Below are 15075 nucleotides of genomic sequence, written 5' to 3' on the forward strand. Positions count from 1 at the left end.
TGCATGTAGGATTCAGGCACTGAGGTTACATATGAACTTAATTATGTAAGTTCATGTAACCTAGGAATCGAGAATCTTGACCATTTTTGCCTGTTATTGATGTTGATACTGGCACAATATCAGCTCCAGGATTCCAAGAATGTTTCAATGTCAGTAATATAAATGTGACTTCAAGTCTTGCAGGAGGCAGGAAGCCATTATTATAGCAATCGTTAGTTCTCCATTTAGGTGACTGTGCCACAATGGTAAAAGTCAAATATCAAGCAAAGAATGGCTTTATTGCTCATATGACATGCTTCGGAATTTATTCAGCATCAAATATCCAGCAGCCACTACTGCATGTAGATGTGGCATTTCAAGTTGTATGTTAAAGAAACACTTGAGACTAGTCTGTGAATATTTGTTTCACATGCAACTTGAAACGCCATATCTATGGGCAGTAATGACTTCTGGATATCTGACGATGGACAAATTTCAAAACGCGACATATGACCAATGAAGTTATTCCTTGCCTGGTGTTTGACTTTTACCACTGCGACTCAGCCAGCCTGAATTCAGAACTACTGATTGTTTTAATTTCAAGTTCCACATTGGGTCATAAATGACAGATAAATATTTTTTTGTGTGATATAATTACAAATTTACAGTTTTCAGATTTTTTTCCTTTGGCGGTACTGTGAAACCTTTCATTTTTCCAAATTTCATGATTCTGCACCAAAGGAAAGTGTCAGGCAGGTTTAGATGAGTGAGTCTGCGAGTATCAATATATGTGACCTTTGACTGCCCTGCTTAGAAGCACAGACAGATGCACAGACAGACAGTCAGATAACAAATGACAAAAAGTTTTTTTTGTGTGATGTAATTACAAATTTACCTATTTCAGATTTTACTTTGTTTCTTGTCAAATTTCGTGATTCTATCCCAATAGGAAATATGCTATAGGTTTTGATGAGTGGGTTTGCGAGTATCAAAACGTGACATAAATGGCCCCGTACCTTTTAAGTGGACATGCTTCAATTTTTATACCACAAAGGGTCATAGACCTCTATAAGTGACATAAATTCCAACCTGATATGTCTACCCATTCCTAAGAAAAAGGAGTCTTAACAGACGGACAAACAGACAGAGAGAGAGAGAGAGAGAGAGAGAGAGAGAAATCTTTCATGTGATATATTTACAAATTTAGAGTCTTTGGATGTTTTTCCTTTGGTTGTACTGTGAGACTTTCATTTTTCCAAATTTTATGATTCTAGGCCAATGGGAAGTACCCTATAGGTTTTGATAAGTGAGTTTGAGAGTATTAAAATATGTGACATAAATGGCCGTATCTTTTGACTGCACTGTCTTAGAAGTTTCAATGTTTCATACTGCCAAGGGACTGCAGACCTCAGTATGTGACATAAATTTCAACTTGATACATCTATCTGTTTCTGAGAAAAAGCATTTTTAACAGTCGCACACAGACAGTCAACAAATCAATCTTATAAGGGTGTCGTTTTTACCGATTAAGATACAGAACCCTAAAAACAAAGCAATCCTATAAGGGTGCCGTTTTTACCGATTAAGGTACAGAATCCTAAAAAGTAAGTAAACTGTTCATTATTTCAAAAGTAATTGCCACAACTGTTAATCCCTGTAAGACCAGATGGTCAATGCCTTCACGGAAAAAAGGTTGTAGTTTCCTGCGGAACTGTGACTACCCAGGCGTGCACCTCTTCATCCAAACCAAACTGGCGGCATGAATGTCTTTCTTCAGTGCTCCAAAAATATGGAAATTGCATGGGGAGAGATCAAGTCTTTATGGAGGAAGTGTAAGGGCTTCCCAATGAAACTTCTGCAGCATAGTCAAAATGGCATCATCATGCTGCAGTATAATGCCTGTCCATGTGTTGCCAAAGTTTGTTTTGACTACGCTGTAGAAGTTCCACTGCCAAGCCATTAACACATCCACCATACAGTCCAGATCTCACCCCATGCAATTTCCATATTTTTGGAGCCCTGAAGAAAGACATTGTGGTCGTCGATTTTCTTCACATGAAGTTGTGCACGAGTGTACAATCATGATTCCATAGGTAACTGCAAACATTTTTCCATGAAGGCATTATCCATTGTCTCTCACATTGGAATAAATGTATTAACAGTTATGGCAGTTACTTTCGAAATAATGAACAGTTTACTTCCTTTTTACCATCTGTCTTGTTTTCATTTGACTGCCCCCATACACGTAAATAAATGTGGAAAATGCACAGAATTTTTATTTAGATGAATTTGTAACACCTTCTCCACTGACATGCTAAAGCTGAACATTGCAGTATCAGTTTACCACAATCAAAATTGTGTGAATCATATAGAATGATGGTAATGTAGCCAGCAATAAAGATGGCTGTTTGTAGTGGTTGTATTACACACCAAATGTCAAGCTTTTTCTCATTATAAAATGAGAAAAGTATATGTCAATGAGCTATATAAGGTGCTTAAATGTAGTCTTTGACAACAAATCAGTCTCACTCTCAGAACTTAATACTGTCATGTGATACCTGAAACTGTTGTCTTGAGGAAATTGTCACAGAGAAAACATGCCAGTTTTTGTCACTACTGATTTACAGCAGCCACTCATAACCTAAATCTGAGCAAGCAGACAGGAGATAAGACATGACCCGGTATTTTATCTCGTGTGCAGTATATTTTTTATTGACTTACTTGCAAATTACTATGTCCTTTTGGTTAGAAACAAAGAAGGAAAAATGTAAGCACTGCATTCTATCCTGGCAGCGTTACTTACCAAGGAAGCAATACCGATGCCTGGGATCTCCACAGTTCCTGCATGCAGTGGTCCTAAATCTGCATATGAGGCTTCAAAAAGTTTGGTAACAGCTGCCAATGCTGGCATGCTAAATGACTGTTTCTGAAATCAAATCAAAATATTATTAGTTTGACATTAAAAAAAATGTATAAAACCAATGGAATAGACACACACAATGAAAAGTGAAATTCAGTGTAGATGAACTTTCAACACACTGCGTAACACTTGCCTAGTGCATCTTACAACTTTGTAGGTGGAAAATGAACCAAACCAGCCATACACAAATCATAACTACATTCATTAACTGTACTTCAACTCAGTGCACATTGGAATGGTGTCTCATTAGCAAATTGTAAATAGGTGTACAGTGGAAACAAGTAGTTTCAGTTAGGTCCTCAATTCTTTCATTGTTCCACAAGAAAATGCCTGACCCCAAAAAACTGCCATATATACAGCCCTCAGCAACTTATAGGTGTTATTCCGATAACAGCGCATCAGTTTTTCACTGGGAGAAACAACATGGGATGAAGGCACTATGAAGGTCACCATGAAACTTTCAACAATAATTTAAGCACATTTTTAAAAAAGGGCATGTAATGGCATTAGAGATGTAGCAAATAATGAATTTTTCATCTTATCTAACTGTAGTTGGAAGCACAATGGCACACAAGATTAGGCTCATTCTGTGCACTGGATGTGAGCAGCCTCTGGATGCTAATGAACATTTTGCTCTTTTAAGAACAATTTAATTTGCAGATTGCTGCTAGTGGGAGGGAACCTTAAACATCACTGTACTGGATTATAAATTTGTTGCATTTTTGAGTAACCTTTTCATTTGGTAAGTGACAAATAACATATATACAAGCAAGAAACATAAAAGGTGTGTTTAAATAGAAACCAAACTTTTGAAGTAGTGCACCAACCAGCAGAGAGAGTGCACTGCGGCTACTGAGCTCACCTAGCGGCAGGTTTAGACAACAAACTGCTATTTGCCTCGTGTCGCTCGGCCAATTAGCAAGCGAACCACAGCCGCTGAAGTAAGCACATGTACAACCTGCTCATTAGATTAATGCAATGAAGGAGCTTGAAGAACTATCAATGTATGTGTGTGAAATTCTGCTACAAACTTGGCAAAACTTTCACAGAGACATTTCAAATGCTTAGCCAAGTATACGGGGAGGACTATACGAGTTACATTTAGTGCTACGAGTGATTTTAACATTTTCAACAGGGCAGAATGTCGGTCTGTGACGATTCCAAGTCCAGACGTCCTTCCACATCAACAGATGATGGTCATGTGGATAGCATTCGTGCTGTGATTTGCAGAAATTGTTGTTTAACCTTACGGGAAGTTGCTGAGGAGGTGGGCGTCAGTGTACAATCATGCCATCAAATTTTGAGTGAAAAACTTAAGATGCATTGTGTCTGTGCAAAATTCGTAGCACATTTGTTGACTGAAGATCAGAAACAAACCCATGTTGAAATGTGTAAGGAAATACTTGCTCCTGTTAATGACAATGACGACTTTCCTAAGAACAAAGAACATCATAACAGACGACGAAGTGTGGGTATGCGACTAGGTCGCTGGAACGAAGATGGAGTCGACGCAGTGGGTGGGCAAATGGTCACCTCGTCCAAAAACAGAATGCATGAGTCGGTCAAAGATCCAGGTGATGTTGGTTGTGTTTTTTGACTACAAAGTCATTATCCATCATGAATTTGTGCCATGTGGTCAGATGGTAAATCAGGAAGTCTGGTAGGGAATCCTAGTGCACATGAGGGATGCTGTGCACAGGAAGAATTGTGGGAAAACCAGAGTTGGATGTTGCATCATGACAATGTGCCAGCTCACGCATCACTATTTGTCTGCAGCTATCCAGCAAAACACCACATACCCGTTGTGCCCCATCTGCCATATTCTCCAGACCTTGCTCCAGCAGACTTTTTCCTGTATCCCAAACTGAAAACACATTGAAAGGACTTAGTTTCCAACCATGGAGGAGATACAGGACAATTCGACAAGAAACCTGCGCGCCATCCCACAAAATGTGTTCCAGGAGGTGTTCCAAAACTGGAAGAAACGTTGGAAACGGTGTATTTCGAGTAGAGGGGACTATTTTGAAGGGGACAGTGCTTAAGATGTTGTACAAAAAGCAATAAAGCAGATATAGCAAAAGTTCGGTTTCTTTTTGAACACACCTCGTAATTTACAGATTACATGCTTCCTACAAGAGCAAAATGGGAAATGGTCTTCCAAAGTATATATTTCTAAAAACAAAGATAGATATTTTAGATATATTTTTCCCACGTGGAATGTTTCCCTCTACTATGTTTAAAGTATATATTTCCCTAGATTTCAAAAAGACATTGCAGGAGCTCCATTAGTGTGACACAGCTCTTATTAAGAAAGAGCAACACTGCACCTGGTATTACTGCTTGTCTCTGTACAACTCAATGCAATGCTGATTAAGCAGCTCAGGCTGCCACTTGTGGGTCACAGACAAATATATCATAATCACTTTTCTTTATATCTTCCACCACATACGGAAGAAGCTCAAACATGTTTTTTTGCCAACAAACTTAAGATAACAGTCAAGACTAGTTGGGAAACATTAACATCGGGAACAGTAAATGAAAATATAGCCATGAAGGCTTTCACGATAGATATGTTGGGTTAAATGTTCTTGGTGCACTTGTCACGTTAATTCTCTATGAAAATGAAAAAGAATTTATCTTGAAAGTTATTAACTAGTTATCTACAAAAGGATTGTCAATGAACATAGTTAAACACATAGCACACTGAATTTTGTACTGCCAAGACTTGACCTCTTCCTCAAGAACAATGCTTCAGAGAAAAAGTTGATTTATTTTGTACGTAAGGAAAGTTTCTGACTGGAACACAAGCAATGAGATGAATGAAAACAACCAACTACATTATGGAGGTGCGATGTTTTAGCAGTAGACAGGAAAATAAATGATACACCAGTATCTAGAGCAGCCAATAATGAAGAGAAGGTTCTGAATCACTCCCCCCCCCCCCCCCCCCAAAGTATTAAACTGCAAAGTTAATGCTATACTATGCTCTGTGTATCCAAATGTACAACATAAGTTAGTGCATGATGATCTGTACTATTCACATGTTGTTGGCCCTTGTGGTGGCAATATTACTTGAACTGAGGTCCACTCCACTTTAGGTCTGACTTATCCTAGCATGATGTCATGAATAAATGTGCCACAATCTCTTGCTCACAATGTTTGCAACTATCACTAAGACAGAGACAAAAGTGACAAATGACATCACCATCATACAAGGTGGGTTCCAAAAGTAATTTGAGCACATCCATAAAATGTCATTTAATGAATAAATTTGTAGTCAAAAATTTACAGAACAGCCCCCTCCATATCATTACACTTCTGGAGGTGGTGTTTCCAGGCCTGGAAGGCATCGTAGAAAGCCTTCTCTGGAATATCCTTTAGAGATGACATAACATGAGCCCGACTGTTTCAGTTGTGTCCCAATGTTTCAGGCCTCCTTTTAAGGGAGGAGGATGGGGATGGGGGGGGGGGGGGGGAGTCTGTGGGTGTTAGATCAGGACTATAGGGAAGATGGGAAAGCAATGGGGTGTGGGTCCTGCACAGAAATTCTGTGACATTGGAGGTACTGGGGCTTGGCAATTACCCCTCATCCTTGAAGGCGTGTGACACTCCTTTTCAGTATTATGGTCATTTCCAAAACATGGTCCTCATACTTACAAATATTTAGTAGACAATGTCTCTGACACCAAAGAGGACAATGAGCATGGCTATGATCAGGACTTGCTCATGTGTGCATTCTTGGGCCACGGTGATGCTGGTGTGTGCCACTCTGAACTCTGTCTTTTCGTCTCTGGGACCTACTCATGATTCATAACTGAGTATAAAGAAAATTAGGATCATTTTCACACATTTTCAAGAGTTCTTGTTACTGAGGCATTCACATGTCCATCTGTTCATTGAACACTTGGGACCAATTTGGCACATACCTTTTGCATATTCTAATATTCAGTTTCAATGCGATAAATGGCTGTATCTGTGATGATTATCAAGTTTCCATTAATGACTGAAGGTTCAACAATCTGAATTCGAACAATCATGCATACACATCACATTTTCGTTGATCTGGAAGGTTGATGGAGGTTCATGGTCAGCTTTGTTAGCGATATCCTCTCAACCCTCCTTGAATGACTGGAGCCATCAAAGAAATTGTGATTTGGACAAACAATCAGTTCCAAAGACCTACTGAATAAATAGAAACTGTTCAGTGGCTGACTTCTCACATTTAACACAAAATCTGATAGTGTAATGTTGTTTCACAGAACGATCCACTAGGCTGTGCTCGTAACTGCAAAATTGGGTTCATGGGAATGCACATCCTGACTCTCCAGCAGGTGAGATGAGACTGATATCAGGCATATTTTGAAGTTAACATCACCCTCCACCTATTGCATCGGGAAGAATATGGATGCATTACTTATAGAATCATCCTTGTATGAGGACAAATATCTCCTGAACATGGCAAACACATTTTATTCATTGCTCAAAAGTGTATATTAACAAAAAATTTGTTAACATAGCATAGCTAAAGCACTACATTCAAATACATTACTCACTCTACAGACAACAATAAACAGAAGTACTTTTCATTTTGACCTCTATCATCAGCTGAACATTAAAAAGCTGCCACTACATTCACATGGCCACGAAGCTGTGAAAATTATCCAAATATTCTTATAACTTTGCCAAAGTCTTTAAAAACACACTATACTTCCTATAGTCTCCTGGTTTACACTTCTGTCAGTATCCATTTGAGGCCATATTGTCACTCACTGCCCTCACCATACTTCTCTTGACGTTTTCTACAGTTTTCTCAGCATCCCAACACTGAACATCTCCCATGTTAATCCACATTTTGCCACATCCACCGAGAACCATGCCTGCTCCTATCCCAATCCCCATTCATGACTAGTACAGTTTTCATCCTTCTGCTGCCACATTCCTTTCCTCACCCTACTCCAACACCTGTCTCTACATCTAAACTCTGTGAACCACTGTGAAGTGTATAGCAGAGGGTACATCCCACTGTACCAGTTATTAGGGCTTTCCCCCAATCCTTTCACGTATAGAGCATGAGAAAAAGAGTAAGCTGTGATTAACTTAATCTTATCTTCATGATCCCTATGGGAGCAATGTGCAGGGGGTGATAGATAGTATATTCCTAGATTCATCATTTAAAGCTGGTTCTTGAAACCTGGCCAGCAGACTTCCTAAGGATAGTTTACGTCTCTTCAAGAGCCTGCCAGTTCAGTTCTTTCAACATCTCAGTCACTCTCTCCCATGGGTCAAACAAACCTGTGACCATTCATGCTGCCCTTCTCTATATACATTCAATGTCCCCTGCTAATCCTATTTGGTTTGTGTCCCACACACTTCAGCAATGTTCTAGGCCACATCACACGAGTGATTTATAAGCAATCTCCTTTACAGACAGAATGAATTTCTTCTACCAATACATCGAATTCTGCTACCTGCTTTACTCACAACTGAGTCCACGTGTTCGTTCCACTTGACATCCCTTCTAAGTGTCACACCCACATACTATGGTTTTTTTCTTTAAGTGCACAATTTTGCATTTTTGATCTTTAAAGCAACCTGCCAATCACTGCACCAATTTCAAATCTTATCAAGGTCTGACTGAATATTTGTACAGTTTCATTTAGACTGCAATTCATTATAGATGACTTCATCAGCTACACAAAGTCTGAGGTTACTATTAATATTGTCTGCAAGATCATTAGTAAACAACATGGACAGAAATCGACCCAACACACTTTCCTGGGATACACCCAAAAGTTACTTCTACATCTGTCTCCCCACACAACTATACATCGAAGTGTAAGCTTGAAAGGAAGATACGCAGGGCGGACTACTAAATATGCAGTACTTGAGATTTCTCTGGTCTCTTTTTTTCTGTTTCCCTTTTAAAAATATTTGACCTTGATGTGTTTTAGTTATATTTTGTAAATGATATTCAGTAAATGTGAAGCTGAAGAAATGTTTACAACAATAACAACATACACTACTCAATGTAAGAAACAATTTTAAAATTGGGATCATAACAGCCAGCACAATGAGAGCTTATTCACCAAACAGTAAATTAAAATACACAAAGTGCAGTTAGTTACTCTATATATGTTTACTGAAAAAACACCATGCCTGTGCAGAGCCATAGTATAATGAAACTGTGCATAACATATTCTTCTATAAAACTGTTTTCTTCAGGGTGTATATGCAGACAAGAAAAAATATTCCCAGATTTCCCAGTTACAAATATTGGTCTTTTTTGTGCATGTAAACCTTGTAGGGAGTTATGATGATAAAACACAAGAGTGCTATAGCTCACTGACAAATGAGGTTTTGTAAATTTAAGAGGTAAACAGTACAAATTTAGATATAACATCAAACCTAGATGAGGTGCCTGACAACTGTTGAAACACATCTTGTGATCGAAAAACATTTTCACGGTAGGCAGGCATGTAAAATTCTGCTAAAGCTTTTTAGTGTGGTTTTTGGAAAGCCAATTTTCTAGGAGCAACATTACTACATAATCTTGTGTTTGGTTCGTTACTATGGCATGATGTCATACTTGCCTGAAGATTAAAATGCGCACCTGAAATTCTGCGAACAGTTGAAACTAGCTAATAGTAGTGATTGAAACACTTAAAAAAATTAAAAAAAGATATTTACGTATGCATGACACCCCCCCCCCCCCCTCACACACAGGTAATATACATGTAGCCCCTGCAAAAAAGATTAACACAAGCCAAATTTCTTTGGCAAACCAACAAAAATAACTTCATTGTTCTGCAAAGTGATTAATGCTTGATAGCCAGTAATGTGGAAATATAATAAAATTGTAAAACTGAAACTAATAGCATATTTCAGTCTTCTGTACCTCCCCACTACAGCTCTGACTGCTCTGTGCATGTGCGAATCTGGCATTTGGGCAGGCCCGAAAAAATCTGGCTGCTTGCAGCTACTGCTTCCACTTCTAACAGCCACACTTCAAGTAGGGAGAAGGGGAGAAGGTGCTGCTCATATGCGACTTCAGCTCTGTGCATACACATAAGACCGCTGGCAACTGCTCAAATGAACCTAATTTAAACAGTTCTGATGCCATGCTCACCAAAAGCAGTTTGTTGTTATGAAGTATTGCATACGTATAGTCTTTGTCCTAAGCCCTTGAAACATTTTGCTGTCAGCAGACACTTGTGGCTGCACTGTGTTTTGTTGTTACAACATGCGCATTTTCTAGTAACATAAGTTTCCTATTAGTACTATTCTCTCGTTTATTTTTTATTGCTGCAGTATGTGGCTAAAGTAAAATTCGCTTTTAGAGTATCAGTTCTTACTGGTCAAAATTGCAAAAATTTAGTTCAAAACTAAAACAATGAAAAATTCCTGGAATAAAAAAAAATTTCCAGGTTTTTCCTGAATTTCCCTGGATGTGTAAACTTTGTTCTTGTTCACAAATCCAGTATTATTTATTAGAGCGAATATACACTGAGACAAACAAAGTAAAATATTTTAATTTCCCTGAGATCATTCCTAACACTAACAAACTTCTGAAGGTCTTGACTATGAAATGACTTATTATTTTGTTCTCCTTTTTAGTCTACCAAACAAGTTAACAGTTCTGTAAGACTGACGTTATGATGGGCTGAATACTGAAATAAGCAGCAATTCTGAATGACTGTGCCTCTCATATAGCATAAAAATTTTATGCTAGAGTTTTGGATGACTGTCAAATATACATAAAAATATATCAAAGCTGCATACAATGGTATCTACTTACAATCGGCAACTGGGCCACATTTTCCTTAGTTTGAAAGGCACGTGCCCCTCCAGTATTTGGTTTTCGTCCAATAGTTACTGGAAAACAACTTTGCTTTGAGTTCTTGCAGATTTTTTCAAGTGTTTCCTCCACCAGCCTGCAGTGTGCATAGCACTGAAAATGTATAATTCATTTCAGTATATAAGAAAACATATAATTTTATTCATGCAGGAACTAAGTTTACATGAAAGAGATAACAATTAACTACATCAGAAAATTGTTTATTTCATATACAGATCTATCAAATAATAACATATTTAAGAAGCAAGATGTTTGAGAGCAAAGAAAAAGAGGGCACTAAAAGTTCATCAAGAACATACCAGTAAAAAAAATAAATTTGTAGTGTTCTGTAACATGTTCCACAAACATCACAATAACCAATGGTAAACCATTGCAGCTTACAGATGCATGCAGCTGCTGAAGGCTACAGCCCCCTCACCTTGATAAGGTCCATATAACATGGAGTAAGGTTTGCTGTAAGTTTGCTAGGTGGCATATTTGACTGATGGCTAGCAAAGATTGCAAATGGCTGGCTAGCATGCCAAACCTCTCAAAAGTGTGTAATACTTAACATGGCAGTCAGCTGGCTCGCTAAACTGCGTGCACAAAAGACAATTCTCTGTAACCTTTCTCAAATGATTTTAAACAACCTATATTTGTCTCACACCTCATAGCCTGATTCATCAGCTTCATGATGAACTGCTTATCATTTATTTAACTATTGTGATACTTCAACATTAAGTGAGGAATTCCATGGAATTCAAACAGTTTAGAATGAAAAATAAGGTTTGCCATGAATTTTTGTTTGGTGCATGTTAAAAGATTTTTTCAATGAAATGGTGTAATTTTGTAAGCACCATAGATAGCAGGTGGAACAAAGGTGTTTTTTTAATAACATAGGTGAAGAACTTACATGTTTATATCTGTACTGAGAATGTGCTTTTTCAGAAACTATTGTCTTGTTCTTGGTTCCTAGATTAATAATACAATGTTTCATGCCTCCACCACAAATTCAACTGCATTAGAATGCTAATGAAATGAATCTTTGTAAGCTCTGCTGTGTTTTCGGGGAGCAGGGGGGGGGGGGGGGCAGGGGGGGGGGGGGGGGGGGGGACAGAAGTGAAAAAGAGTTCCAAAATCACCAAAGAAGCAAGTGAAAGTTCTGAAACATTTTGAGTGGCCTCACTCATGCACTGAGAATTTTAAGCACACAGGAAAGCATTAAAGATCGCAGTTATATTATCAGTAAACAATCAGTGCATGTGTTTCATAAAAGAATGATTTATGCCCATCACAGTCTGATGAGGAATATTACAAACTTTGTAAGGATACCATGGGAATGAGAGCATAAATCAAAATAATTTCTCCTATTTCATTTAAAAGAAACATATCAAATACACAAAATAGTAAATAGGGCAAAATAAGATTCAGAACATTTAATGGTCTCAGCCATACAGAAACCACTTTTATAACACCCAAAATGGATAGTGCAGTCCTTTTTATCCTTACACTAATAAACATAATTATTGAGCTAATTTGTTCAGCACAAATTCCACAGTATCTGAAAGGAATGTTATGATAAAACATGTCAACAGTTCTGAGAACACATAGGTGTAAGTGGGTGATCCAGTAAATAAAGTAACAAGAGCTCTCGTGTGTATTAATACCCCATGTAAATTAAATTCCATGTCTAAGTAGACAATCAAAACATTCAAATGCTGCTTATAGATGGAGGTAGTTGTGCTGTTGTACTTTTGTATACAGCGTCAAGATGGATGCATTGGCACACAGTTGATGACTGAAATGCAAAGTGTAATACGGTATTTTACATTTAAAGGAAAGGTTTCCAGCAGTAGTTCACAGTCAACTGGTGGAAATTTGCATAGTCATGTCACAAAAACAGGTGTGGTTTTGCTGTCTGAAATTAGATAAACACAGAACTCCAATGTGAGACAAGCAAAGGTCACAGCAGACAAACATGTCTACCTCACATCATAAGGCGTGCAGTGTTAACGGCTTGATTCAAGGCGATGACCACATTTGTGTCAGGCAGCCTGCACACAAGCTCAACATCTGCAGTGGCAGTATAGTGAATATCGTGCACAATGCAATGGACTGCCAGAAGATGGGTTCTTGTTGTGTACCATGGTAACTCTTAGATGATAAAAAAGTCAAGTGAATGGTGTTGCCTTTCTAGCACTGAATGCGGTATAAGGTGCACAGTGTTCCATTCCTGCACTGTATTGTCACAGGGGATGAAAAATGGGCACATCATCTGACACATAACAAAAAAGAAAATATTAAATGTCATGCGATCCCCCTCTTCCCACCTTAATCAGTTCAAAACAATTGTACCTGAAATGGGCACTGTCTTTTGGGACATGGTGGATGAACTGCTGGTTGGTTTCCTCAAACACAGTGACACTGAATGCTGCTAGTTACAGTGCCATGCAGAAACGGTTGTACAAGGTAATTTGAAGGAAATGACCAGCATTGCTTTCAACAGATATTGTAGTGTTACATAACAATACCCGACCACATATAATCTTGGTTACACATGATTTGGTCCAACAATTCCAGTAGACTGTACTGGATCACCATCTGTAAAGCTTGGACCATAAACCAAGCACCTTCCTGGTCACCACTTCAGAACTGAAGTCAACAATAACGTGTCTATTATTAAAAGTCTCCTACACCCGGACCCTGATTTCTTCTATGCTGGTTTCAACAGACTGATTTACTGATGGAACGAATACATAGACAATCACAGTTATTATGTGGAAAAGTAATATGTATCAGGGCCTTAATAACTTAGTGTATCTCTTTGATTTCCAAAACAAACCTTTTCTCACAGAGGCTTTGTTTCCTTACTTTTTGAACCACCCTCATATTAATTTTAAAATCCTTGTACATCCGTATCATATTAGACCATCATCTGCATATTAAACATTTTATAACACATGTAAAATTAATTAAATTTTGTAACTGATTACTTTGATGCAGCTGGCGGAAGAAGATGCTAACCTTCAATTTAGTATGGGTTAGTCTGATCACATTATCATGTTTCCAAATTCACCACACACTGGTAACAAATAGTTCCACATGTACTGCTAGAGAATGCTATCTACTATGTAACTTGTTTCATCTTATAGTATTTGTGTTATTGTCTTTGAATTTATCCAGACACACAACATGCAATAACTCAAAATATACTCTTGCGGTTTATAACTTTCTTCTCCAGACCCTTCAATTTTATGGACAAGTGATGATTTCTTAACTTGATATTTTGACTATTTCCAAAGTAGTCAGTTAATTCCTTTTTATACCAGACTTGATATAGAACTCAATTCTTTCTCATGGTCACTACTATGTGATATGCACAAACAGAGGCAAAGCTCAAAATTCTATGTAAGAACAAACTAGAGTACCTGGACATAATGATCCCACAACAAACGTGATCCGGGACTCAGTCCACTTTCCTGGCCTTCTTTGTTAAGAACAGTGAGGACACCTTCAGAGTTCATCACTTTAACTTCCTTACTATTCTTCTTTATCTTTCCACCTTCAAGTTAACATAAAGACCAAGATACAATCATATTGAAATTTATATTTACAACAATGAATTTACAATTAACTTAAAAATATAAAGAATGTAAAGAAATATAAAGAAAAAAAGAAAATAACTGCAGTGAAGTACTGGAAATATAAATAACAACATTAATAATAAATGGCATTAGCATCAATAATAAAGATCATTTTCTGGAAATTGTGCCATATCACATTATATACAAAATGAGGCATATTTCATAATAGTTTAACTGGGATTTTTCTTTTCTGTGTAGGTGATTTATTTATGGCATCGTCACAAAATTCTGAAAATATACGAATGAAAAATCATAAAAATATAACTTATATTTCTGGAAATTATGCAGTTTTCTATGAGGGTTGAATGAAAAGTAATGCCTCCATCTTTGTTAATTGGGTTTGGATGGGAATATTTTAATAAATGAAATGCAGAAATAAACCTTAGAATGTGATATCTAATTTCCAATATTCACTTTTCCACATAATCACCAGCCAATTGGATACATTTCTGCCAACAATGAACAAGTTTTCTGAAGAAGAAAGGCACCATCTTCATTCTCGTAATGCGAGAGGAGTTCCCGGCAAATTTCAAGTCTGTGCGCTTTGATTTCAGGAGTCAGCATCTGGGGTACCCATCGTGCACAAACCTTCTGATAGCCAAGCAAAGCAATAAAGTGACCCACATGTTCTTGTGAAATGCCGATTGTGCTTGCAGTTTCTCTCTGTGTGGTACAATGATTGTCCTGAATCAATCCGT

At 37.8% G+C, this 15075-nt stretch overlaps 1 protein-coding gene across 1 annotated transcript in view; it reads right to left on the reverse strand.

Moving 5' to 3' along the window:
• The window catches only part of LOC126175561 (serine/threonine-protein kinase PLK4), a 237778-nt gene that overhangs the window by 11843 nt on the left and 210860 nt on the right, over positions 1-15075 (reverse strand). The window contains exons 12-14 of the mRNA XM_049922415.1: positions 14162-14295; positions 10695-10847; positions 2783-2905 (exon numbers count right to left, since the gene is read on the reverse strand). Coding sequence (XP_049778372.1) covers positions 2783-2905; positions 10695-10847; positions 14162-14295 — 410 coding nt within the window. The remainder of the gene's footprint in view (positions 1-2782; positions 2906-10694; positions 10848-14161; positions 14296-15075) is intronic.

Source organism: Schistocerca cancellata, chromosome 3 (genome assembly GCF_023864275.1).
Source record: "Schistocerca cancellata isolate TAMUIC-IGC-003103 chromosome 3, iqSchCanc2.1, whole genome shotgun sequence".
NCBI lineage: Eukaryota > Metazoa > Arthropoda > Insecta > Orthoptera > Acrididae > Schistocerca > Schistocerca cancellata.